Source organism: Lepidochelys kempii, chromosome 3 (assembly GCF_965140285.1).
Source record: "Lepidochelys kempii isolate rLepKem1 chromosome 3, rLepKem1.hap1, whole genome shotgun sequence".
In the NCBI taxonomy this organism is placed as follows: domain Eukaryota; kingdom Metazoa; phylum Chordata; order Testudines; family Cheloniidae; genus Lepidochelys; species Lepidochelys kempii.
Window position 1 is genome coordinate 69,739,490 of NC_136382.1, and position 27,754 is coordinate 69,767,243.

The 27,754-nt window shown below is 43.8% G+C and overlaps 2 protein-coding genes across 4 annotated transcripts in view; one reads left to right on the forward strand and one right to left on the reverse strand.

The window, feature by feature from the left end:
• The window catches only part of PM20D2 (peptidase M20 domain containing 2), a 66,743-nt gene extending 50,006 nt beyond the window's left edge, over window positions 1-16,737 (forward strand). The window contains exon 8 of one of the 2 annotated variants that reach the window (XM_073336711.2): window positions 16,301-16,737. In XM_073336711.2, the coding sequence (XP_073192812.1) occupies window positions 16,301-16,480 (180 nt within the window). In that variant the 3' untranslated portion in view covers window positions 16,481-16,737. The remainder of the gene's footprint in view (window positions 1-16,300) is intronic. The other variant, XM_073336706.1, reaches the window with a different exon arrangement.
• LOC140908830 (gamma-aminobutyric acid receptor subunit rho-1) overlaps window positions 5-27,754 on the reverse strand; it is a 68,974-nt gene continuing 41,224 nt past the window's right edge. For both annotated transcript variants that reach the window (XM_073336713.1, XM_073336712.1), the window contains 6 exons: window positions 25,935-26,158; window positions 11,466-11,548; window positions 9,263-9,403; window positions 6,582-6,734; window positions 1,949-2,145; window positions 5-292 (listed from right to left, as the gene is read on the reverse strand). In XM_073336713.1, the coding sequence (XP_073192814.1) occupies window positions 5-292; window positions 1,949-2,145; window positions 6,582-6,734; window positions 9,263-9,403; window positions 11,466-11,548; window positions 25,935-26,158 (1,086 nt within the window). The remainder of the gene's footprint in view (window positions 293-1,948; window positions 2,146-6,581; window positions 6,735-9,262; window positions 9,404-11,465; window positions 11,549-25,934; window positions 26,159-27,754) is intronic.

Below are 27,754 nucleotides of genomic sequence, written 5' to 3' on the forward strand. Positions count from 1 at the left end.
ATATTTAGGAAAAAATGGACCAGTATATCAAATTAAATAAAATGTATGAGCCTGGGAATATTATTCTGGAATACTTGTCAATGGCATGGGTGTCGATGCGCATGCTGACGTATCTCTGGCTTTTCCTCCTGCTTGAACTCCTTTCTGAACCAAGTGTCAGCTGCATCATCATTCTGTCTTGTTTATCTCCATTCTCAGACACATAGTGTCCCAGTTCATTCACATCCCCATCGCTGTAGCTGCCGTCCATCATCAAGGGCCGGGGCTGAGGTAGTCCGCAAGTACAAGGAAGCTGTGAATAAGGTCAAGTGTAGTTATATGAGATAGGAATTTGGACCCTGATGATCCTCCTCTCCTTACACAGGCAGAGGAAGCAAATCCTGGTGGAAACCAGGCTCCTGGGGGACAGAGGAAGAGAGAGCAGTAGCAATGGAGTTGGGCAACAGCTCCCTCTGTAGCATGCCCTTCCTGGGGACCTTTTCTTCCCTTGGTGCAGATGCTGCAATGAGTGTGAACGAGGGAATCATGCTATCAGGGGTGAGGGAAAGCTAAAGCAGTACTGCTGGGGGCCAGCTCTCTGCAGGGCTGTCCCTGGATCCAACTGGATGGAGCCCATTTTACCTTTGTAGCCCCTGATCACTGGGCTTCAAGTTGTATAATTTGTAGTATTTACCATCTTTCATATTCTTATATGACAACAAAGGCTGGGATTTTATTTGTCAGGTTATTATAAAAATTCTGAAGGACTGTCCATGCCGGAAGAGCCTAGTAAGTTCTAGGACCCTACATAGGAAGATGGCGTCTTCTGCTGAATCAGCCAAATATCAGGTGTTACAACTAGGGCTGTCCACGAACCGCAATTTCTGTTTCTCAGGAAATTCTGCTATTTTGAAATTTGCTTTCATTCTGAATTTCCCACAAAATAAACTTTTTGTGTCATTTTACCTATTCCTTCTTAAAATGTTATACTTTATAATAATATAAGTTTCTACATGACAAGTTGTTGCAAAACAAAAAATTGAGACACTTTGTTCTGATAAGATTGAAGGCTTATAGAAATACTTTGGTTAGTTTTTTTCTAAGCAAAATTTTGTTGAGATCAACATGTTGCCACAGAATTTTTGATTTTGATGAATCGGCATTTTCCAACAGAAAAATGTTTCAGTGGAATATTTTCAACCAGCTCTAGTTACAACCCTGTGTAAGGATGCAGAGATTCCTATCATGAGAAAGCAAAGCTGATAGGTCCTGTTAGCTCCACTCCAGGATATAAAGAGGGCTGGAGCCTCTCCTTGAAGCAGAGGGAACTAAGGGGAAGGAGAGAAGGAACTTGCAGGGAAAAAACCTTAGGAAAAGCCAAGCTCAAGAGGAAAGCGTAGGTGGAGGATTTTGTTGTTGTTTAACATAACAGCAAAGGCAAAGGGATCATTTTGAATCACCGCAGTCTCGACTGTTTCTGGAGAAGGGTGGGAACTCCACTTCTTTACAACTACAAATATTCCTGAGAGGATGCCCATTTTTAATTGCACACTGTAAACAGAGCCCTAACCTGTGCTTAGATGTGTTTGAACCTTCCTTGTTGTCTGAACACCCACTCCATTCACAATACTATTTCTATCTGGTGTTATTTGCAAGTTAGTCTCTTAACTACAAAGAGAGAGAATTAAAAAGAAAAGATACCAAAAAGTCACATTACAATATGAATAGGGATTTTGTCCAGTTGACTTTACATGCTGAAGAAACTTAAGTGAGATAGGGTTCCAGATGACATTAGCTAACTTTTAAACTATCTAACGAGGAACACTGCACTGATACTTTTTCCACACACTCTATTCTTCCAAGGAAGTTTAGATTTTTCACATTGTGGATACAGACTTTTGAAGCACGATCAGCCCATTCAAACACCTATTTCAATTACGTACAACATCACTGGACATAATAAACTCACTTTGTCTCGCAGTTTCCTCTCCTTCCGCTCTTGTACTGTTGTCAGGTAGTTCACTGCTGCGTATTCCAACACTGAGAGAAAGACGAACACAAAACTGACCCAGAGGTAAATGTCCACAGCTTTGATGTAGGAAACTCGAGGCATGGAGGCGTTTACACCAGTAATGATTGTAGACATGGTCAGTACCGTAGTTATTCCTGGGAACACACCATCATCCATTCAGACATAAACAGTGAAGACAATTCAAACTGTGTTCTTTACAGCAAACATGAGGACTTATTTCTGAAGTTCTAATTTTTCCTTAAAATGTATCTTTCAGTTTCAGGGGTGGCTTAGTGGGATCCAGAAATCCCTCATTTCTAACCCTGATTCTCATACTAAGGGCTTGTTTTCAGTACAAAGTTAACCTTGTGTTCTTACTTGAATGCTGTCCCTAACCCAAACGTCCATCCACACAAAAACCTCTCATTCAGATGTTGGTGCGCTTTACATGCGAGGCAGCTAGCATGTCAGGGAATAAAGGCTAACACTTGACTGCTGTCAACACTCAAGCTTCTAACATGAGCACTCTGCAGTGCGGATGCAGGCTAAGCAACTTGGGCACTGTTAATTTTCCAGTGCCTTTCCACAATTCTCCCTACCCTGGGTTTTTGTGCCATCTGCCTACTCCCTGCTTCTGCACTGGAAGTCACCTATCAGCTCTTATACATTTGAACCTCACATTGCACATAGCTTGCATACCTGCAGCATTTCTATTGTGCTTCTACCACATGTGAACAGAAGACCTGGTGCCTGGGAGATCATATTCCCACCATCCTGCCAGCTGACCAGAGACTGACACCGGGGTTTTGGTGGATCTCTGGTGTGAGGACAGCAAAAGCCATGATTCTAGGGGCAGGACACAAAATCTACAGTTCTGTGATGTCATCTCCAAGAAGCTAGCTGAGGAAGGGATCTACCAAAAAGGACTTCAGTGTCAAGAGAAAATTAAATCCCTCAAGAATGGGGGTAGCAGAAGACGAAATGTCGTAGTACCCAACTTCCCAAGAATGTGCCAGAGGTGAGCTCCCTCGGAGGCAGAGAGGTTAAGGGCCAGAGTCTGAGAGCTTAATTCAGGTTGAGCAATACATTATTCTGTGAGAAAGCCCACTGATTCTAGCAGGATGTCTCATGGATGAAGGTACTACTCAACATGCCAGGGCATGAGAATCTGGCTGTAATTAAGTTGCTTCCTGCTATTGTTTCCCATTTGTAAAATAGGGATAATCTTATATACCTCCCTCACATGCAGGGCTGTTAGCAGGATTAATTACTTAATGTTAGTAAACCGCTTTGAAAATGAAAAGCTCCACATAAGCACTATGTTTTTATTTTCTATTGCTGTAAGTCTCAACTAGGTTTCTAAGCATTTGATATCACTGCCTTAGTATAAATGTCAACCATTTTGTAATAAAAACATGAATACATATGTTCCATTCATATGTGTTCTATGTCTATACATATTCTCTCCATTAAGCACATTAATTTGCGATAAATAAGGCCCTGATCCTGGTTCAAGTTGAAATCAGTGGGAGTGGGATTGGACTCAAAGTCCATGTGTCTAAGATCCCAATCTTACAGAGTAAGCCTAGGGGTCTGCTTGCAAGTAGCTCATCGCAGAACTGAGAGCTAAATCCCATAGACGTCTTTGAAAATATCACCTAATATTTTAATTCCAACAATAATTAATTTTATTGCAAAGAAAAATGTAAGATTGAACAGAGTTGCTGATGCTGGTTTTCACCTCTTGTTCTGCTACAATTTGTAAAGTGTTTTGAGACCTATGGATGGAAAATGTTCTGTACTTGCTATGTATTATAATTTGGACTGTTGATTAATCGTAGGAAACTAAAAAAAATTAATCACAATTAAAAAAATTAATTGCAATTAATCGCACTGTTACATAATATCAGAGGGGTAGCCGTGTTAGTCTGTGGACACAAAAACAATGAGGATTCCGGTGGCATCTTAAAGACTAACAGATTTATTTGGGCATAAGCATCTGAAGAAGTGGGGTTTTTTACTCACAAAAGCTTATGCCCAAATAAATCTGTTAGTCTTTAAGGTTCCACCGGACATCTCGTTGTTTTTGTTAAACAATAGAACACCAATTGAAATTTATTAAATATTTTTGGATATTTTTCTACATTTTCAAATATATTGATTTCAATTACAACACAGAATACAAAGTGTACAGTGTTCACTTTATATTATTTTTATTACAAATATTTGCACTGTAAAAATTATAAAGAAATGCAAAGAAAATACCAATGTGAAATTTCTAAAGATAGCTACAGCACTCGACCCAAGGTTTAAGAATCTGAAGTGCCTTCCAAAATTTGAGAGGGATGAAGTGTGGAGCATGCTTTCAGAAGTCTTAAAAGAGCAACATTCCGATGCAGAAACTACAGAACCCGAAATACCAAAAAAGAAAATCAACCTTCTGCTGGTGGCATTTGACTCAGATGATGAAAATGAACATGGATTGTCTGCACTGCTTTGGATCATTATCGAGCAGAACCCGTCATCAGCATGGACGCATGTCCTCTGAAATGGCGGTTGAAGCATCAAGGGACATATGAATCTTTAGTGCATCTGGCATGTAAATATCTTGCGACGCCGACTACAACAGTGCCACGCAAACACCTGTTTTTATTTTCAGGTCACATTGTAAACAAGAATAGGCAGCATTATCTTCATAGAATCATAGAAGGTTAGGGTTGGAAGAGACCTGAGGAGGTCATCTAGTCCAACCCCCTGCTTAAAGCAGGACCAACCCCAACTTAATCATCCCAGCCAGGGCTTTGTCAAGCCTCAACTTAAAAACCTCTAAGGATGAAAATTCCACCACCTCTCTAGGTAACTTGTTCCAGTGCTTCACCACCCTCCTAGTGAAGTATTTTTTCCTAATATCCAACCTAGACCTCCCCCACTGCAACTTGAGACCATTACTCCTTGTTCTGTCATCTGCCACCACTGAGAAGAGCCTAGCTCCATCATCTTTGGAATCCCCCTTCAGGTAATTGAAGGCTGCTGTCAAATCCCCCCTCATTCTTCTCTTCTGCAGACTAAATAACCCCAGTTCCCTCAGCCTCTCCTCATAAGTCATGTTCCCCAGCCCCCTAATCATTTTAATTGCCCTCAGCTGGACTCTCTCCAATTTGTCCACATCCCTTCTATAGTGGGGGGACCAAAACTGGACACAAAACTTCAGATGTGGCCTTACCAGTGCCAAATAGAGGGGAATAATCACTTCCCTCGATCTGCTGGCAATGCTCCTACTAATGCAGCCCAATATGCCGTTAGCCTTCTTGGCAACAAGGGCACACTGTTGACTCATATCCAGTTTCTCGTCCACTGTAACCCCCAGGTCCTTTTCTGCAGAACTGCCACTTAGCCATTTGGTCCCCAGCCTGTAGCAGTGCATGGGATTCTTCCATCCGAAGTGCAGGACTCTGCACTTGTCCTTGTTGAACCTCATCAGATTTCTTTTGGCCCAATCAAACCAATTTGTCTAGGTTTCTCTGGACCCTATCCCTGCACTCCAGTGTATCTACCTCTCCCCCCATCTTAGTGTCATCCGCGAAGTTGCTGAGGGTGCAATCCATCCCATTGTCCAGATCATTAATTAAGATGTTGACCAAAACTGGCCCCAGGACACACCCCTGGGGCACTCCACTTGATACGAGCTACCAACTAGACATCGAGCCATTGATCACTACCTGTTGAACCTGACGATCTAGCTAGCTTTCTATTCACCTTATAGTCCATTCATCCAATCCATACTTCTTTAACTTGCTGGCAAGAATTCTGTGAGAGACCATATCAAACATTTTACTAACGTCTAGGTGCATTTATCTTCTGCAAATGTAAACAAACTTGTTTATCTGAGTGATTGGCTGAACAAGAAGTAGGACTGATTGGACCTGTAGGGCTTCTAAAGTTTTAGATTTTTTTTTAATGCAGCATTTTTTTGTACATAATTCTACATTTGTATGTTCAACTTTCATGATAAAGAGATTACACTACAGTTCTTGTATTAAGTGAAATACTGAATTGGAAAATACTATTTCTTTTGTGCAAATATTTATAATAAAAAATTAAATATAAAGTGAACATTTTAAACTTTGTATTCTGTGTTGTAATTGAAATCAAGATATTTGAAAATGTAGAAAACATCCAAAAATATTTAAATAAATTATATTCTATTATTAACAGTGCGATTAATCTTTAATTTTTTTAAACGCTTGACAGCCCTAATTATAATTATATAATAACAGAAAGAGAAAATGAACACTGTGTTTGTTCTTCACTATATTTTGGTATGCAACTGTCATTTGTGATACTGACTAATACAGTTAAAATGTTGCTAGGGTAATAAAGAAGAGATGAATAGGGTCAGCCTATCCTAACCTACATGTGTAAGTGTGAGCAAGTGTAGTAGATTAATTCAGTGGCTGAATTCTAAGCTATGTGACAATGTGGTATGGTCTATATCACAGGCTGGGGGTTGATGCTGATGAGATTGTCTCAATAAGTAGGTCTTTGCTAGTGTATGGTCACTCAGCTGTGCCGATTACAAGATTATTTTTACCTAAAGGGACCCTGGCAGGTACAGCTCTGCGATCAATCCAGAAAGACACCCAGGACAGCATGACCATCAGAGTGGCAGGGAAATAGGTTTGAAGCAAGAAGAAGAAGATGTGGCGGCGTAAAGTGAAGTTAATGTACAGGCGATTGTACCACCCTGTACCACAGAGAGAAGGAAAAAAGGATAACTAACACCAAAGGAAAACCATCCACAAATACAATATAGGACATTTTGAGATCATTTCAACATCCACAGTGGAACAGTGCTATACTTTCTTATAAGAAAAATATTAGACGTGACCAATACAGGTTCATCTCCACTGAAGAGCAAAGTGGCTCTTAATCAAACCATCCATATTCTTGAAGTTTCATCACCTCACAGGACTGGATCTTTAGAGCAAATATCACACCTGCTCTTGAAAGCCCCCTGTGCAAGGAACTCCTGTTGCAGTCAATAATGATTGGAATAATGGGAGTTCCATGCAGAGAGGGCTTATAGGATCGGGACCCTCATTGTATATATAATTCTAATAAATGCACCAGATAACTATGTGGATATAAATTTAAAATTTCCAATTAGCTTTGCATCTGCAAATCTTCCCACACTTCAGTCAACTTCTGTGAGGTCCAGTTGTCATGCAACATGCTTCCATACAGGGATTATTATTCTTTATATAGCACCACAAATGTACCATTACACAGCACGGCACAAAGGGAGAAGTGTGATTGTGGCAGGGTGTACCAGGCCTGCAGTCCTACCACACCTTGCCCCAGGAAAGGGAGCAGAAGAGGTTTATCCTCAAGGCTGCCTAGAGAGGCTGCAGGGAGAAGCCAGTCAGAGACCACAAGTCTCATATAAAAAGGAGCTTCTGGACAGAGCAGTTCAGTAGCTGGCTGGCTACAGGGGCTGGAGGGCTGAACAGATCAGTGCTGTCTGTCATCTGCTGAGCACCTCCAAGGATGGTGCTCCTGGCTAGGTGCAGGAATTGCAGTACCTGGACACAGTAGTTTCTGGCAGGGACCAGGGAGCAAGGAAGGTGCTCCTGGCTGGTTGCATGGACTCAAGAAAAACTTCAGCCCTGAGATAAGGGTGAAGATACTGGGGCTGTGGGGAAGTGGCCCAGGAAAACGCAGCAATTAGTAAAGGGATGCAGCAGGCAGCTGCTACTTACAGAGTCCCTGGGTCAGGACCTGGAGTACTGGGTGGGCCCAGGTCCCCCTCCACCAGCCACTAGGGAAGTGGCTTATGAAGAATCTCCAGGGAGGAAGCCCTGGGGGCACTGCTCCATACCAGAGCAGGGACAATTTGAGAGAGAGCCCAGAAGGCGTGAGAGAAAGTTTGAAGTCTAACCCAGGAGGTACTGCAATAGGCCTTGTTGGACTGGTTGAGGATTGAACCCAGGGACGGGGCTGCAAGCTGACACCAGCGGAGGGCTTTGTTGAACGGATTGAGGCTCAAGCCCAGGGATAGGGCTACAAAGACTGTACTGAGGGCACAGAGGTAGGCCCTGTTGGATCACCTGGAAGGGGTCTGTTTTGTGTGTTTGTTTCACACATGGACTGTGTGTGACTTGGATGGATGGCTGAGTCACTGGAAACCTGCCAGAGAAGTTAACTGCCAGGTGCAGCTAGAAGGGGAGTGCAGGCACGCACACACACGATAGTATGAGCTCATGTGAGGTGAGTGGCCCCATCACAAGTGGTACGAGAGTGGGATCCTTTTGGCCCAACCCCTGAAAACAAGAGGTACTACAATGGAAGAGGTGATCTGCCTGGTAGTGGCAGGCAGCAGCAGCAGGTAGCCAGAAGCAGCCATGCCGCAGAAGCAGCGGACCCAAGCCCTGCTGATGCAGCTGTTGGAGAACCAGCAGAAATAGCAGGACACTCAGTTTGCAGCACAACATTGATGGCAAGAGACCCACTCCAGATAGCAGGAGTGGATACAGAGATGCTTGGGTTACCAGGCTGGAGGCCTGAAGCCCAGCCGTGGAGATGTTATGGGCATTTAGGAAGGGGCTTGCCCTGGGGTGAATGAGCGAGGAAGGGCAAGGCTTAATTGCTTTTATTGTGGAGTGGTGGGCCACGTAAAAAGGTTTTGCTGCAAGAGGAAAGGCAGGGACCCCAAGGATAAGATAGATAAGAAGAGCATGTCTGATGGTGCAAATCCCTATCGCTAGGGGCACCAGAGCTGACACCAGAAACAGTGAAGACTATCACAGCTCAGCAGATCCACGCCATGAAGAGTGTAGGAATGCAGAAAGGAATCACTCAGGTCACTGAGGCAGAGACTGCCGGTCTCTAATTGGCTGTTCCCTGCAGCCTCTTGAGGCAGCCCGCAGAACTCACCTTTTCTGCTCCCTTTCCTGGGGCGGGATGTGGTAGGACCGTGGGCCTGGTACACCCTGTCATAGTGATGAACAAATAATTAAGTCCAAGTTTGCAATTCCTCATGAACTTTGCCTATGCTTCAGCCCTTGTGGGAAAGGGAATGCCTTGGACCATTTGCTAGTGAGTCCTTTGTGGCCAATTCAAGGGTAGTTTTTATGGGCCCCAGTTTTTTGCACTGTAAAAAACATACCAGTCTATCTCTTAAGGCAGAGGTAAAGTTGATCTCATCTGATTGGGGAAGGAGGGGAGAAAGCAAAAATCTATTATAATTTCACAACTTTAGCAACATTCACTTACCTGTACTGCTGTAAAAGGCAAGCTTTGTGGTGGTGTGAAACTCCTGTATAAGGAACTGGGATAGCGATATCCTCTCATCTGTTTTTAGGGAATCATTCCCATTCTTCCAGTACAGCATTAGATCATCTTCAGTGTAGGCATCTAGGAAAGTAGGAGTAAATCTTTGGTGCAATGCAATTATACCAGATAGTATTGAGTCTACAGTTCAGAATGGGTCAATATGTCTTCAAAGGTAGGTATAAAAACTTTGGCGGAAACAGCAGATTTTCTGCCAGTTTGGTCCAGTATCAGTGATGGTCATGGATGATTGTGCATGTGATTATGGTTCAGGCTACGATTTAGTCATGGGTATTTTTAGTAAAAGTCATGGAGAGGTCACGGGCAATAAACAAAAATTCATGGCTGGTGACCTGTCCATGACTTATACTATAAATACCCCTGACTGAATTTTGGGGGGTGTTACTGGGAGGGGTATCTGGGGAAGGCCAAGCGGGGCTCGCTGCTGTGGGTGGAGGGAGGGCATATCCAGGGGCTGCTGCTGGGGGGGGGGCTGTTGTTGGGGGGGGGGGGGAGCAGTGGCACCAGCTGCTGGGGGCTGCTGGAGCAGCGACTGCTCCAGCCACTCAGGCAGTCCCTGGGGCCAGTCACACTGGCTGTTACTTGGGTGGTCCCCAAGGCCAGCTGCTTGGGCAGCCCTGTGACCTCTGTGACAAACACAGAGCCGTAATTATGGTAAAGGATCATTCTGGTTATTGTTATGAGCTGGTTTATGCCTTGTTATAAGTTGAGTTAAAACCTTGTTGAAACTGCTGTGTGAATGCACCCTTCATTTAAAATGGTTGTAAGAAACACTTAAGGCCTAATGGAGTCTGGCCACACACTAACACCAGGGAGGCAGAGGGTTCCCTCCTGTTCTTACCAGGTGGGTGAGGAAAAAGTCTAGCTGAGGGGGCAGACAAGAAACCGAGACTGAGGGTATGTCTACACTACCCACTGGATCGGCGGGCAGGTATCAATCCAGTGGCAGTCGATTTATCACATCTAGTCTAGACACGATGAATCGATCCCCGAGCTCTCTCCCATGGACTCCTGTACTCCACCGCTGCGAAAGGCACAGGCGGAGTCGACGGGGGAACGGCAGCAGTCGACTCACTGCGGTGAAGACACCATGGTAAGTCGATCTAAGTATGTCGACTTCAGCTACGTTATTCACGTAGCTGAAGTTGCATAACTTAGATCGATCCCCCCTGCCAGTGTAGACCAGGGCTAAGGCAGAGCAAGAAAGCCAAGCAGGAGTCTTCAAACATGATGTGACCCTTGAGCATGCCTAGAAAGAGCTTTTGAGTCTAGGGTTGGGGCTGGAAACAAAGAAGGTATTCCCTTGTTTTGGTTCCTCCTGTATACGGAGAAGTAGGACTTTGTATACATCTTGTAAATAAACAAGACTGCATCAAATAAAATATCAGCCTCCATCCATTTCTACTCTCAACTGGAACATCCTCAAGGCCCCAGAATTGGTTGCTTGGGTGAAAAAAGTGGTAACATAGTTTGATTTCAAGATGCCTTAGCCCTGCATCTTGCAGAGAGTTATGGTGACTGCTGTGGGGCATAATAATCACCTCTTTCCTTGTGTTCCAATTACATTTAGTTGTCTAGTCTTGGGTTGTATACCAGGGTTAGTTATTCCCAGAAAAAACACAAACAAAACAAAACCCCATCCCAAGCCCAAAAACAACTGTTAAAGCAGCATTAAGGTTGTAAATGCTTATTAACAATGCAAGGGGGAAAATATGTTAATAGGATATAGTTGTTTAAAAATATATATGTATGAAAGCCAGGACATTTGAAGTTAAGTCAGATTTAGAAAAAGGAGCTCCATGAGGATGCGAATTTGGATGTATCTTTATTATGTACTCTGGCTAAATTCGTGACACATATCAGGTACATTCATTTATTTGTTGAGTAGTACAGTGCAGTGTGATTATCTGAGGCAAACCACATCTATGATTATTGTAACTGAAAGAGGGCAGAGGAAAAGCTTTCCCAGTTGTTTTCAGTTTGTTGACTTTGGTCAGAGTTGCAGGTTGTTCTGCACTTCTGAAAAACAGGCCATTTACTTAGGTGCCTGACATAAATTTAGGAGCCTAATTTTAGGCTCCCATATTTGAAAATCTCGGTCTACATATGTATCCTGTTTACTTACAACTTTCAATTTCCAGCGAACACGTCTGTGTGTCCAGGGGGAAGCGACTGAAATCCATGTTGCACATTGCAGTTACTGTGACCCTAGAAATGAAAAATACGTGTTTAAAAACTTTCCTCTCTTTCATGACTGAAAAATGGTAAAGGAAAAACAAACAAAACTGCAAGTTAGTTTTGTATGAAATAAAATATAGCCCCTACATATTCGAATAGGCCCACATATTACCAGGGGTTGAATTAAAAGGGAAAAAAATAATGCTATTAGCCCAACTTCTGCCCACTTGAAATGCCAAGTATCTCTTTTCAGAGAATGCCAGCTTTGCCAGCTGCTTTCCAGTTGTAAAGAATAGTTTATTGATAGTCAGATACCATCAGTGCATTGGCCATCCTATGTGTCACCGTTCAGGGCAACTACACCTGTATTTCCCAATCATGGTACAGCAAGACACTCACTCTAGGGTCCGGCTTCTCAGTCATCACCTCTCTTAGGTGGAGACCCATGTCTCTCTCCCTCCTGACAAGGGTATTTCAAGGCTGCACAGGTCCCTTCCTACACTGTGAATTGCCCAGCAAATCAGCATGGCCTAACCAGGCCTGCTTTGTTTTCTCCTCAGTGGCTAAAAACACCATAATTGCCCACAGTTATAAGGTAACATGCAGCCCTTTCTAAGCAAGCATATTTATTCTTAAGGTGAAAGCATTATAGAGAAAACATTAAAAACAATACTAGAACCTACAAACATGCTAATAAATTTACCAAAGTTCACCCCAACTTCAGCAAGGGCTCTGGTAGGATTCTGTCCTTCAAACAACATCCAGGGGTTTGTCTATGGTCATAAGTTCATAACAGCTTTTGCTCAGAACAAGAACCCACAATCATAGGTTGGCCTTTCCTTTTTACAGCTGGGGACTTTGATAGAGATTGTGATAGGTAATCAGTCAGACAACGGTTTTCTCCTCTGGGCATAGCTTCAAAGGGCTGGGTCTGGTAGGTCGGAATTTGCATTTACCTCCCCCAAGGTATTTCTTAGGAAACCCACTCTACTGTGCTTGTCTCAAAAGTTCCTTTTTGTCTAGTACATTGTTTAAAATAGTCCTTTGAAGCTCATAACACTTCCCCAGGGTTTACACTGGCCATGTCTCCCTGCTGGAGAAGTTACATACAATCCCACAATAATATTTACATTTTGCATTTTTAATACAATGGACTCCAAAGCTATTGAAATGTAATTTAGTAGGATCTCCCACAGATATTGCGGGAAATAGCCATGTCTATCACATTATGCAGTGGTGTAACGGGGCCTTGGTACAAGAATAGGTATGTGGGGCCCTTTTCCAATTCTGCAATCTGTCCCCCTCCAGCTCCTCCACAGCCCCAGTACATCTACCCCATCCCCTAGCTCCTGCCTAGCTCCATGGCAGTTTCCTTCATAGCCCCAGTCCAGCCCCACTGCACCCCCACCCCAGCTCCTGCTCAGTTCTCCCATAGCCCCAATCCAGTCCTCTCATCCCCCAACTCCCACCTAGCTACCCTCCAGACTTTTCTCCTTTCTGTTGGGATATGTATGGGTTAAGTAGAGACCTGGGGAGCTGCTAATGTGCTGACATGGCATTAGGGGACAAAGGCATAAGACGGCTGTAGTTCTTTGTTTAATAAATAAGATGCCATATTTTGCCCTTCCCTGTTGCTTGTAAGAATTGATAAGTTTTGCAGCTGCATAAGAAATGTAGGGATCTAAAAGATACCTTTTGAGTAAAGCAGTATTATCTCCTCCTCCCTTCCTTTTCCAGCTACATAAACAAGCCCTGGCTTATGGCCTCTTCCTCCCTCCCCCCCTAAGAATTGCTGACCAGGGAGATTTGTGGCAACAAATTTTTGCAAAGAAATATATTTTCAAGGTAAAATGCCTGTGTAATGCTGTGCACAATAAAGAGGGTGGGTTTACTAACAAAATGGGTGTTTTAATTACGTACTAAGGGCTTTGGGGGTGTTGTAACGGATGTCGGCGTGTACATACTCACAAATAAAAAGAATGTGCTGTAACTAATTCAGGGCTTACTGGACAATAGGGTCCAGGGGAACAAGTATTGCAATAAAGAAGCCCGTCCTCATATCCGCCTCTGGGTCAACCTGCTTTTTCTTCTAACACTTTCCAGTTCTGATCCACCCCTCCCAGCTCTCCTTCAAACCTTCCTTCAGCCTCCAGTCCAGCCCTCAGCTCCCCAGCCTTAATCCAATCTCCCCTCCAGGCTCTTTTAGCTCCCCTTCTGTCCCCCCCCCCCCATCCTGGTCTACCCCCTGCCCCATTTCAGGTTCTCACAAACCTTCCCCCAGCTCCTCCCCTCGGTCCCCTTCTGCTCATCTCCAACCTTCCCCTCCCCCATCCCCCTAGTCCTAATCCAGGCCCCCTGACCTCCGCTTTAACCCATTCCCCCACCTCAATAGCACCAATCCAGCCCCCAGCTCCACCCAGTTCTGTTCCAACGCCCCTCCCCACAGCTTTGGTCTAGCTACCTCAGCTGTCCCGCTCTCCTGCTCCATGCAAAATGGTTGATGCTTCTCCTTGCATTCTGTCTCTAGGGGGGCTGTGTCTTCTGCATCCAGGGACCCCACGTGCCCCCATGCATCCCCCAGCACTGTGATCTCACCATACCTTCTCCAGCCATTCTTGCCAATTGCTCACGCCAGGGTCACCCCTGCTGGAGGGACCCCCCCCATCCCAGCTGCCCCCTTTTGCCCCAGCCAGCCCTGCTCTTCCCCAGAAGCCCCTCTGCTTGGATCTCAATAATCTCATGGGCCCTGAGCTGCACCACTTGCACCACTGCAGTTACGCCACTGATGAAGTTACTGATGAAGTACATCCGTGTGCTGTGAGATGTTATCAGCGTTATCACAGTCTAACAAGCTATCATTTATGTCATCCACTAGGGGGCACAGGTAATACCTCTAGTCCTACTAAGTTTGGTTGAAAAGAAAATACATTGAAATGCTCCACCTTATAAACCAAAAGCTCTGGCCTTGCTCAGAACAACTCATTATTTTATTTCTTAACAGGCTAGTTTTGTGTTTTTGCACAAGAAGCATCAAGTAATCATGAACCCAACTGATATAAACACTGGCAGTGGGAAAATAAATGGGAACAATTTTATAGATTATAGTGTGAGAACAATCTGTGAACCGTAACACATTTAAAGAAAGTCAACAATTAGATAACTGAGGATCTAACAGAGCCTGCTCTTGCCCTTATGTTATTAATCTCTAGTCACTTTTGTATTTCCACTGATGTCACTCATTTGTGTTTGTTACTCTTTGAAAGCAAGTGGTGTGCTCAGATTTCTTATGGTTTCAGATTTCAGCTTGTGGTGCTGCCTAAAATGTGACAGGTGCTTTCCATACACAGATGAAGACACAGTTCTGGCCCCAAAGAGTGAAGATTCTTACAAAGTCAAAATTTGGTGAAGGATGTATATACAAGTAAAGTGATCAGGGTAGTGCTAGGCAGTCAGCTTAACACTTACATGGTTGTTTATTGGGTTTAATTTTAAAAACATTTCCTCCCCCCACTTCTCAACTCAGCCATCTTGTCCTTCTCCCCTTCTAGTCCTGCTCAAAGTGCAAATCTCAATGCAACCTTACCTATAGAGTTGCTCAGGCACCTCCATAATAATGGACCGAATCCAAACACTACGAAATCTGGGAAAGTTCTGATTGAACTGAGGTCTGGATTTAAAACCACCTCATTTAGGAGTGTGTGGATCTGGGATTTTGTTTTGATGCAGTATAGAGAGAAGATGTTTAGATCCAGAGAATTCAGAACCTGAGTTTGAATATGCGGTATAAATGCAGACTAATCGCTAAACAAAACATTTTACAGTGCTTTTAATTTTAATAGTATTAATCTCTTTTTTTCAGTGTTTATCAAGTGCCCAGCATGTTGCGGGTGCTACTGGAAACAATAATAATAATCCATTTTACTATTTAGTTTGCCATTTAAAACGTGTAATACTATTTTTGTGTAGGGTGGTTATAACTAAACCTTGTAAATTGTGTGAGTTTCTATGTGTGGTGGGATTGGAGTTTCTCAAATATGCTTAAACACAGATCCTGTACTCCTTAGGCAGCCAAACCTCTCATTGACAGGGGACTTTTTCTCAAGTGTCTGTGACAGGTATTACTAAGTGATACAGAAACACAACATGTTCTTTACATCCTATTCTTGCCTGCTCTGGCAAGTGGAGAAAGCATTTTTGACAGTAGGGGAGCTTTCAAATTTTCATCAGGTTTCAAATTATGTTTTCTGCCAAAGGTATTGGAAAAAATATTAAAAATCAGTTACACATGCATCTTGTACATTTTGGCATGTCTGAAAAATCCCAGCCAAACTCTAGCACTCACCACAATACAGACTGCATTACTGAGGGTAGATATTGATTTACCAATGGCTGCCAATGTAAGCATTGTAATTTTTAGTCTCTTTGCATTTCTCAGGACTTTTCGTATTTCCTTTGTTAGCTTAACATCCATAGTTGGACTAGCTGGATAACCTGGCAAGATCGAATGCACCCCTTTATTCACACTCTACATACTATTGTAATAATCTTTGTACAAAATATAGCTAGTGAGGTATCATTTGAAAACCAATAGCTCACTGGTCAATAATATTATGATGAAGTCTATGTAGAAACATTATGTGTAAAGTAATGAAATCCCCCTGTATGATGTTAAAGGCATATGTTCAAACTGACATAGCCCTGTTAAGGTTGAACTGTTCAAGCAGGTCTGTCTTAAACAAATGGGTGTGTGTTTACCTCATTTTGCATATAAGCTGTAAACAGAATCCTCAGACAGTGAGAGGAGGAAGAAAGAAAACTAAGAAAATCTGCATTTCACCATACACAGGTGAAAAGAAACAGCATGAAGTCTCCTTTGGACAACAGATTCCATATCTCCTTGCTCTCAGCTGGAAAGAACTTTATCTAGGGGTCACTCTCAGGAAAACGCATTTCAAAGGGTGACTGCATGACACAAGTGAGGGGCAAAACAACCCCAGGTTAGCTCTCCCTATTCATCTCTCTTTTTCACCTAAGAAGACAAAAGAAACCGTCTATAGACTTTGGAAAGCAGATCCTAGCCTGAGAGTTTGGTCAGCAATGTACTGAAAACATGTAGTAAGAACTTCACCTTGAACCAAGTCTAGTTTGTTAAGTTTAGGAAGCATGTTTGTCTTTAGGAAGCATTTTGTCTTGTAACCATTTCTGACTTTAATGGCTCATAGCTTGTAAGTGAGTAAAAGTCATCTCTTTGTGGTTAAATAAACTTGTTTTGTTCTTTAAGCAAAGTTTAACCAGTGTGGTGAATTGTTTGGGTAACTCCATTTAAGGTGGCAAGCTGTTGTGTACTGATCCCCTTACAGGAGCAATGTCCAGGAGAGGGCTGGACAGTGCAAAACTCATGGTTTTTTGGGGGGGAAATCTGGGCCTCGGAGTGTGTTGGGTTCACCCTGCAAATAGCAGTGGTGCAAGTACAGTGGTATAGTCTGGTACACCATACCAGTAAGTTATTTATAGCTGGTACGGCATACTGGAAAGACGGAGGAGGAGCCTGTCCCTAACCCTACCCCCAGCCCTTATACAGAGCTGCGTCTCCTTTGTCTGTAGAGCAGCCCCACCAGAGGACGGGACTGGGGGTGGTGGGGCTGGGGGTGGAGTAGCTGCCGGTGTTCTGCTCCGTTCCCCGCTGGGAACCACAGTGGGGAAAGGAGCAGAACATGGGGCTGCCAGGCAACGCCACGTTCTTCTTCTCCTTTTGCTGCTGTGGTTCTGGAGAGCCTTAATCTCCCAGGAACCACAGTGGGAAAGGACCAGAACATGGGGCCGCCTGGCAGCTCCATGCCAGAAGCTCTGCCTGTGCAACTGTACCGCCCCCAGCCTGGCCCACAGCTGCGTCTCCTGTGTCCTCCTGCCTGGGATCTGTACAGCAGAAGTCTCCTGTGCAGCGGGAGGAGGACATAGCCCCCCCCCCCAGGTAACATGGGATGGATGCGGATCCTGGGGAGGGGACAGGGAGAGTGTAGGGGCTCAGGCTGGGGTGGGGTCGGGAGGATTCATATGGTGGGGTCACGTGGGAGAGGTCACGTGCCCCCACTTTGTGTCCCTCCCATGAGTGCAGCGTACCCGCAAGAAATTATTTCTACTTGCACCACTGGCAAATAATCACCAAGGCTGGTGGAAGTCAGAGTGTGGCTGGTGTGTTGCTGACAGGCTGCTGAGGCCAGAGTTGCTGGACCAGGGCTGTGGCTACACAGAGATACTCAGGATATGACCTGCATGCTGGCAGGTTGATTGTGAAAAATCCAAGTTGGAAGCTATACGAGCGAAGCACTGAGGCACCACGGTTGCATAGCAGGGGTAACAGAGCCCCTCACTGGTCTGGACTGCATCCCAGAATGTCAAACCTGGCATGATTTAAATTACATCTATCATGCTACTTCATGGCAGTCTCACTGAACTAGTATTTGTCAGATTCTGCTTCCTTTTAATGTAATGTCCTTCTGAGAGATCTAATCTGCACTTTCATAGCTATATAGATAATACCTATTCACATTATTCTTACATCAGAGTATCCTACAGCAATTTTATCTCTGACCAGTTCTTTATGCGTCATTTGGCAATATCTGTCCCATAACATCCTGAAGCTGAAGTCAGGAAAGACAGACGTACTGATTATTGTCTCTGTCAGAGACTGCTGAATGCTGCTCACTCACTTGATTATTTCACTGATTCTATCTCCACATACAAAAAATAAAATAAAATAAATCAGGAGTTATATTTGTGACACTGCACCCCATATTCTTCACGGTGATATTAATATGATATGATTATGGCATAATTATGATGTGTGTTGTACAAGATGGGTCATGTGAGGTGTCATTGGAAAAGTTATGATTTGCTGAATATGATTATCCTATTTGTATGCATGTATCATTTTTGTATCTAAAGATAGAAATATTGACTATGTATCTGTATCATGTGGCTCCATGTCTAGTTGGCAGCCGGTATCAAGTGGAGTACCCCAAGGGTCGGTCCTGGGGCCGGTTTTTTTCAATATCTTCATAAATGATCTGGAGGATGGCGTGGATTGCACTCTCAGCAAATTTGTGGATGATACTAAACTGGGAGGAGTGGTAGATACGCTGGAGGGGAGGGATAGGATACAGAAGGACCTAGACAAATTGGAGGATTGGGCCAAAAGAAATCTGATGAGGTTCAATAAGGATAAGTGCAGGGTCCTGCACTTAGGACGGAAGAACCCAATGCACAGCTACAGACGAGGGACCGAATGGCTAGGCAGCAGTTCTGCGGAAAAGGACCTAGGGGTGACAGTGGACGAGAAGCTGGATATGAGTCAGCAGTGTGCCCTTGTTGCCAAGAAGGCCAATGGCATTTTGGGATGTATAAGTAGGGGCATAGCGAGCAGATCGAGGGACGTGATCGTTCCCCTCTATTCGACATTGGTGAGGCCTCATCTGGAGTACTGTGTCCAGTTTTGGGCCCCCCACACTACAAGAAAGATGTGGATAAATTTGGGAGAGTCCAGCGAAGGGCAACAATAATGATTAGGGGTCTGGAACACATGACTTATGAGGAGATGCTGAGGGAGCTGGGATTGTTTAGCCTGCAGAAGAGAAGAATGAGGGGGGATTTGATAGCTGCTTTCAACTACCTGAAAGGGGGTTCCAAAGAGGATGGCTCTAGACTGTTCTCAATGGTAGCAGATGACAGAACAAGGAGTAATGGTCTCAAGTTGCAGTGGGGGAGATTTAGATTGGATATTAGGAAAAACTTTTTCACTAAGAGGGTGGTGAAACTCTGGAATGCGTTACCTAGGGAGGTGGTGGAATCTCCTTCCTTAGAGGTTTTTAAGGTGAGGCTTGACAAAGCCCTGGCTGGGATGATTTAACTGGGAATTGGTCCTGCTTCGAGCAGGGGGTTGGACTAGATGACCTTCTGGGGTCCCTTCCAACCCTGATATTCTATGATTCTATGATTCTATGATCTGTATTTCAAATGTGCTTACTCTGGGTGACACCCACAATTAACCTGTCTGGTACAACAATGAAGAAGCCAAACAGTGCTGATGGCCCATCAGCAAAGACAATGGTCCCTGGAATAACTAAACCTTCCTGTGAACGTTTCAGACAGCCGGGAAGTAATGGTTGCTATGACTCAGCAAGGTATGCAAGGCCACATGACTCTGAACTCCATCTTGGGATGTCCATGTTTTTCCATAAACTGAGTTTGGGATTAAGGGTTCCCACCATATGCTAAAGCTATATAAGGCAGGGAGTGACATCATCTGTTGTTCTTCACTCCCCACACAAGAGGATTCCTGGAAACCCCTGAGGAACAAAGACTGAACCGGGGGAAGTGCTGGGCCCAGGCTAAAGGGATTTCTAGCCTGTGTATGAAAAACCTTGGGATTCCAAGCTGCAAAGCAAGTGTAACTTGTGCCTTAAGAATCTGCAACCTGCTTGTATCATCAGTCAGGGTGAGAGATTGTTAATTCAAATCCTATATTCTGAGTATGTTAAACTTAGTTTGCATTTACTAGGTAATCTGCTCTGATCAGTTTGCTATCACTTATAATCACTTAAATCTATCTTTTGTAGTTAATAAATTTATTTTATGTTTTAATCTAAATCAGTTAGTTTGGAGTGAAGTGCTTTGGAATCTTAGTTCAGGGGGCTGTTGCATTTCCTTTTCACACTGAGGGAGAGGCGAACTCCATGAGTTTATGCTGTACAGTTTCCTGTGCAGCACAAGATGGTATAATTTGGGGTTTATATTCCAGAGTGGGGATGTGTGCCTGGAGAGATACTGGTTATCTTGGTTATAGCCTCTCTATTGTTGGTTCATGCAGTGGCTGGTCAGAGAGCCTGCATGTAACTTCAGCTGGGTGTGTCCCTGCCTGTGTGAATGCTGGTGGAAGTGTAGGACCAGGAGCAGGTCTTCAGCTTGTCACAGCAGCACTGTGTGAAAGGGAGCCCATGCTGGTAAATCAGAGGGCTCAGCGGTACCCCAGTTCCAGTTGGCACCCCAGGGGAAACCCATCACAATACTATCCTCAGATTTACTGATGGTCAAGTATCTTAGGTCCTTTACTCAGACTTCTGTTTCATCTATGAAACTTTGTCAGGCTGTGACCATTGCTGAGAAAAATAAATTTTGAACTACTAATCAATTCTTTGTCTTTTCAAGGCTAGATTATCATAATTATTTTCAGGAGTTTCTATTCACATTCTATTCTATTATGATGCGCTTATTATTAATTTCTAAGTAAGTGACATATTTGAGTTGCTCCAGCTATAATCTTGAGTCAGTGGGAGCCAGGCCCTTTTGTAGCTATATATCCTGGTTACAGAGTTCACAGTCTAGTGATCAGATGCCTGGCCAGCAGGTGGCTGAAGAACTGGATAGAACAACATGAATGACATGTTGTGATCGGCGCTCTCTCTGTGAGGGCTGATGGACCAATCGATCAAGGTGACATTGTATAATGCCCTGAGATTCTTTTGTTTCTTTAGTGTGATGGTGCCCCCCATAAGGCTTTATGGAAATATGCTTCTGATTATATATGACATAACTGGAATATGTTCTATGCTACATATGCCATGTAACATATCTATGTAAAGGTTATGATCTACTGAATCTATTAATCCTATTTGTATGCATGTATACATTGTATGCATTTTTGTATTCAAAGTTACGAATATTGGCCATGTACTTGCTTGATTTCTAAATAACCTTAGTAGAGCATTTGGTCAGTTCCTGGAGAAAGGATTTCGCAAAGTTAAGTGTCCAATCAAGAATCACTTAAGAAACAATGCATCTTGGAATGCTCCAATCCACATAAGAAGTCTTCCTGGAGACATTCAAAATACCATGTGGGCAATGGATTCACCAAGGGATTCACCAAGGGAAGGTCATGCCTGACTAATCTAATCGCCTTTTATGATGAGATTACTGGTTCTGTGGATGAAGGGAAAGCAGTGGATGTATTGTTTCTTGACTTTAGCAAAGCTTTTGACACGGTCTCCCACAGTATTCTTGTCAGCAAGTTAAGGAAGTATGGGCTGGATGAATGCACTATAAGGTGGGTAGAAAGCTCGCTAGATTGTCGGGCTCAACGGCTAGTGATCAATGGCTCCATGTCTAGTTGGCAGCCGGTATCAAGTGGAGTGCCCCAAGGGTCGGTCCTGGGGCCGGTTTTTTTCAATATCTTCATAAATGATCTGGAGGATGGCGTGGATTGCACTCTCAGCAAATTTGCGGATGATACTAAACTGGGAGGAGTGGTAGATACGCTGGAGGGGAGGGATAGGATACAGAAGGACCTAGACAAATTGGAGGATTGGGCCAAAAGAAATCTGATGAGGTTCAATAAGGATAAGTGCAGGGTCCTGCACTTAGGACGGAAGAACCCAATGCACAGCTACAGACGAGGGACCGAATGGCTAGGCAGCAGTTCTGCGGAAAAGGACCTAGGGGTGACAGTGGACGAGAAGCTGGATATGAGTCAGCAGTGTGCCCTTGTTGCCAAGAAGGCCAATGGCATTTTGGGATGTATAAGTAGGGGCATAGCGAGCAGATCGAGGGACGTGATCGTTCCCCTCTATTCGACATTGGTGAGGCCTCATCTGGAGTACTGTGTCCAGTTTTGGGTCCCACACTTCAAGAAGGATGTGGATAAATTGGAGAGAGTCCAGCGAAGGGCAACAAAAATGATTAGGGGACTGGAACACATGAGTTATGAGGAGAGGCTGAGGGAGCTGGGATTGTTTAGCCTGCAGAAGAGAAGAATGAGGGGGGATTTGATAGCTGCTTTCAACTACCTGAAAGGGGGTTCCAAAGAGGATGGCTCTAGACTGTTCTCAATGGTAGCAGATGACAGAACGAGGAGTAATGGTCTCAAGTTGCAGTGGGGGAGGTTTAGATTGGATATTAGGAAAAACTTTTTCACTAAGAGGGTGGTGAAACACTGGAATGCGTTACCTAGGGAGGTGGTGGAATCTCCTTCCTTAGAGGTTTTTAAGGTGAGGCTTGACAAAGCCCTGGCTGGGATGATTTAACTGGGAATTGGTCCTGCTTCGAGCAGGGGTTTGGACTAGATGACTTTCTGGGGTCCCTTCCAATCCTGATATATTCTATAATGGCTTCAGTCTGTAAAAACTGTGAGTCATGCATGGACATGTGACTTGCCCAGGTGACTCCAGAACTCCATCTTGGAGCTGGACTTGCTAGGAGAGAGGAGGGGTCTACACCCACAAGAGAAAGTCTATTTAAGCCCATGGGAGACCCCTCCATTTTGTCTTCAGCTGGCTAAGGAGATAGCCTCTCCACCCCCAAGGATACCTGAAAGAAACTGGAACAAAGGACAGTATCTACAGGGGGTGTAAGTGATTGCTGGACCCAGACTAGAAAGAGACTAGTCTGTAAAAGAGAGTTTACTGGAACTGGTGAGAATTTTATCTGTATTCAGTTTGATTAGACATAGACTTGTGTGTTTTATTTTATTTTGTTTGGTAATTCACTTTGTTCTGTCTGTTACTACTTGGAACCACTTAAATCCTACTTTCTGTATTTAATAAAATCACTTTTTACTTATTAATTAGCCCAGAGTATGTATTAATACTTGGGGAAACAAACAGCTGTGCATACAGGGTAAAATATGTTTTACCCTGTATACCCTAAGCTTTACCCCACTGGGAGTTGGGCATCTGAGTGTTAAAGGCAGGCACACTTCTGTAAGCTGCTTTCAGTTAAGCCTACAGCTGTTAGGGGACATGGTTCAGACTTGGGTCTGGGTTTGCAGCAGGCTAGCGGGTCTGACTCAAACCAGGCAGGGCACTGAAATCGTAAGCTGCCAGGGCAGAAAAGCTGGAGCAGAAGTAGTCTTGGCACATCAGGTGGCAGCTCCCAGGGGGTTTCTGTGATCCAGCCCGTCACACTTAGTTTACCCCTGGTTTGGCTTGCTGTCCTGGGAATATCCTTCAGAGACCATGGCTTGCTTTTTCTTTTCTTGGTGAGCTATCAAAGGAACTGCTCTTTGTATTTTTCTGTTTCCCCATTTGTTTTAGGAGAGGATCAAGCACACTAGGAAATGGGGCACTGCTGGAGGGACAGCAGTATTTAAATCTGCCTTATCAGCTCACAATCCAGCTGGCACTGCAATGGGAACTTGATAAAGTACAGGTAAGAACTGAAGAGAAACAGTCAAACAAAACAGAGTGCACTTCAATTACATCACATGCAGGCAGACAAGTAAATATTATAATTATTTAAGGGGGTCAACAAACATATGGACACGGATGATCCCATGGATATAGTATACTTGGACTTTCAGAAAATCTTTGACAAGGTCCCTCAACAAAGGTTCTTAAGCAAAGTAAACTGTCATGGTATAAGAGGGAAGGTCCTCTCATGGAAGGATAGGAAACAATAGGTAGGAATAAAAGGTCAGTTTTCACAGCGGAGAGAGTAAAAGCAGAGTCCCCTGAGGATCTGTACTGGGACCAGTGCTGTTCAACATATTCATGAATGATCTGGAAAGGGGGGTAAACAGTGAGGTGACAAAATTTGCAGATGATACAAAATTGTGCAAGATAGTTAAGTTCAAAGCTGACTGTGAAGAGTTACTAAGGGATCTCACAAAACTGGGTGACTGGGCAAGAAAATGGCAGATGAAATTCAGTGTTGATAAATGCAAAGTAATGCACATTGGAAAACATAATCCCAACTATACATACAAAATGATGGGGTCTAAATAAGCTGTTACCACTCAAGAAAGAGATTTTGAAGTCACTGTGGATAGTTCTCTCAAAACATCTGCTTGATGTGCAGCAGCAGTCAAGAAAGCTAACAGAATGTTAAGAGCCATTAGGAAAAGGATAGATAATAAGACACAAAATATTGTAATGACATTATTATGCAGGTTTGCTCACCCAATCTCTGAAAAAATATATATTAGAATTGGAAAAAGTACAGAGAAGGGCAACAAAAATGATTAAGGATATGGAACAGCTTCTACATGAGGAGAGATTAAAAAGACTGGGACTATTTAGTTTGGAAAAGAAGTGACTAAGGGGTGTATTACAGAGGACTATAAGATTGTGAATGGTGTGGAGAAAAAGTTTTATTTACACCTTCACATAACACAAGCAACAGGAGTCACCCAATGAAACTAATAGGCAGCAGGTTTAAAACAAACATAAGAAAGTACTACTTCACACAGTGCACAGTCAGCCTGTGGAACTCGTTGCCAGGAGATGCTGTAAAGGCCAAAAGTATAACTGGGTTAAAAAAAGAATTAGATAAGCTCATGGAGGGTTGGATGGTCAGGGACGCAACCCTATGGTCTGAGTGTCCCTAAACCTCTGATCGCCGGAAGCTGGGACTGGATGACAGGAGACGGATCAGTTGATAAACTGCCCTGTTTTGTTCATTCCCTGTGAAGATCTGGCACCAGCCACTGTCAGAAGACAGGTTACTGGGCTATACTGACCATTGGTCTGACCCAGTATGGCTGTTCTTAAACTAACACGATCAACTGTTCCGGGGAAGTCCCTACATAGAATTCTATGAGCCAAATCCTGCTCCCCACCATACATAGGTATTGGAGGGCCAAAAAGGCCCCAGGACTGGTAGAGTTCCAAGGGGTGCAGGGGTTCTCAACCTTTGTCTTTCTGAGGCCCTCCCAACGTGCTATAAAAACACCACGGCCCACGTGTGCCACAACAACTGTTTTTCTGCATATAAAAGCCAGGGCCAGCATTAGGAGATAGCAAGCAGGGCAATTGCCCGGGGCGCCACAGAGCTAAGTTGCTCAGGCTTCGGCTTCAGACCTGGGTGGCGGGGCTCAGGGCTCCGGGCTTCAGCCCCATGCGGTGGGTCTTCAGCTTTCTGCCCTAAGCCCTAGGAAGTCTAATGCCAGCCCTGCTTGTTGGACCTCCTGAAACCTGCTTGCGGCTCCCCACAGGGAGCCACTGATTGGGAACCACTACAATAGGGGAGATTGGCTGCTGGAGGGCCTGTAGAGAGAGGCAGCTCTCAATAGACTGCATGCACAGGGAGACAGGTTGTGGGGAAATTGCACTGGTTGGGGGGAGGGCAATAAGCAGCGAACACCTAAAGCCACCAAGTCAGTGGCAATAGTGTTGTGAACAGAGTTCAAATCCTGACTCTCAGTCCTGTATTTACATTACTAAACCACTCTGCCTCTCCATACACTTTAATGCTTTATGAGACTATAAGGAATATATTTTGAAATGCTTTATTGTGATGTTCAGTGATTTATCGGTTGATTTGTGTATGTGTGTGTGTGTGTATAAGCTTTACAAAGTAAAATACAAGAATCAATTTAATCCCTTTCATTGTCATTTCACTAATAACTAACATTGGAATGCAACTTTACCTGAGGCTATAAAGTACCTTCCCATCTGGCTGGACCCGTAGCATGACGTTGTCAGTGGTGGTGTCATGGATAAAGGAGCGCTTGGAATGTACAAAGAACATGTCAGGAACCCAAATTTTTTTCACTAGCCTGCCATCAAATGTCATGCTTTGGTTGTTGGTGCTTGGGAAGGACAGTCTTTCATCTTTCCAGTAGTGTCTCAGATAAAGGGTCATGGTGAAGTCCTGAAAGTAACCAATGAAAGAAACAGGTTTCACATTGTGATTTATTTTTTGGAAAGAACATTTCACTGCATATAGCACCAACAGTATATAAATATATCCAACCTAATTTAAATAGGAATAATTATAGAATCATAGCAATGTAGGGCTGGAAGGGACCTTGAGAGGTTATCTAGACCAGCCCCTGCACTGAGGCAGGACCACGTATACCTAGACCATCTCTGACAGGTGTTTGTCTAACCTATTCTTAAAAGCCTCCAATGATGGGGAGTGCACAACCTCCCTTGGAAGCCTATTCCAATACTCATAGTTAGACAAGTTTTTCCCACCATCTAACCTAAATCTCCCTTACTGCAGATTAAGTCCATTACTTCTTATACTACCATCAGTGGACATGGAGAACAGTTGATCACCCTCCTCTTTATTAACACTCCTTAATATATTTGAAGAGTGTTATCAGGTTTCTCCCTCAGTCTTCTTTTCTCATGACTAAACATGCCCAGTTTTTAAACTTTTCTTCACAGGGCAGGCTTCCTAAATCTTTTATCATTTTTGTTGCTCTCCTAGGGACTCTCTCCAATTTGTCTACATCTTTCTTAAAATGTGATGCCCAGATCTGGACACAATACTCCAGCTGTGTTTATTTTCAGGAATTTCTTTCTCCTTTATGAACTACAAGTTCAGCACCCAATCCTGCCCCATTGAAGTAACTTGCTCTCCTTTAACTCCTAAGGACTGATTAACTGTGGTCCATTTTTCATTAGAGCTAATGAACTTATGTAGTTCAGAAACCAAAGACCCTCCAAATGGAAAATTCATTTATAAAATATATATTATACTTACACACAGAGTGTTTCTCGGTCTGTAGGGTAGCCCCCTAGAGGATAAACACACTAATCCACTGATGGAAGGTGAAGGCAGTGGGGTGGAGATAGCTACATGACTCTAGATCCTCCCTCCCCCCACCTCACATTCCTGTGGTTGATAAAAAAAAGAAGCAGGTGGCTCCTAGAAACCATCGCCTTCCATTCTTGCTCTTACAATGGCTCTTCATGCAGCCAGCCAGTGGAGTAACTCCCATGCACAGGACTGCAATCTGAGCCATCAGCCTGTGCCAGAGAATAAATTGGGAGAGGGCAGTGAAATGTGGGAGCCTTTTCTAAATTTCATCAAGAGACAAGGGGAAAATCAAAAAACAAAAGGCTGTGCAAAGAGCTTGTGCAGTCTGATGCAGAGCCTTAGCAGGCAGGCTGTAGATGGGACCCTATGCATGAGGAAGATTGTTACTGTCTTTTTGAAACATGCAAACAGAAACCCTCCAAAACATGGCTTAGTGGCAAGATGCGAGAACTTTCGTGTGTGTAAAACATTGTAGAATCCAAATTTTAGGGCCTCCAATTATTTTGTTGGATATATTTCCTCTCTTTCATTTTAAGATTAAAAAAAATATATAAGAGGCCAGATCCTGAGCTAGTGTAAATTGCCGACACTGATTTACCCCAGATGAGAGTCTGGCCAAAATTGTGGAATTTTTTGGTCTTATTTTTTATTGTTACATTTCTACTTCTCTAGACTTAAAAGACTTCGGCCTTGTGTGGG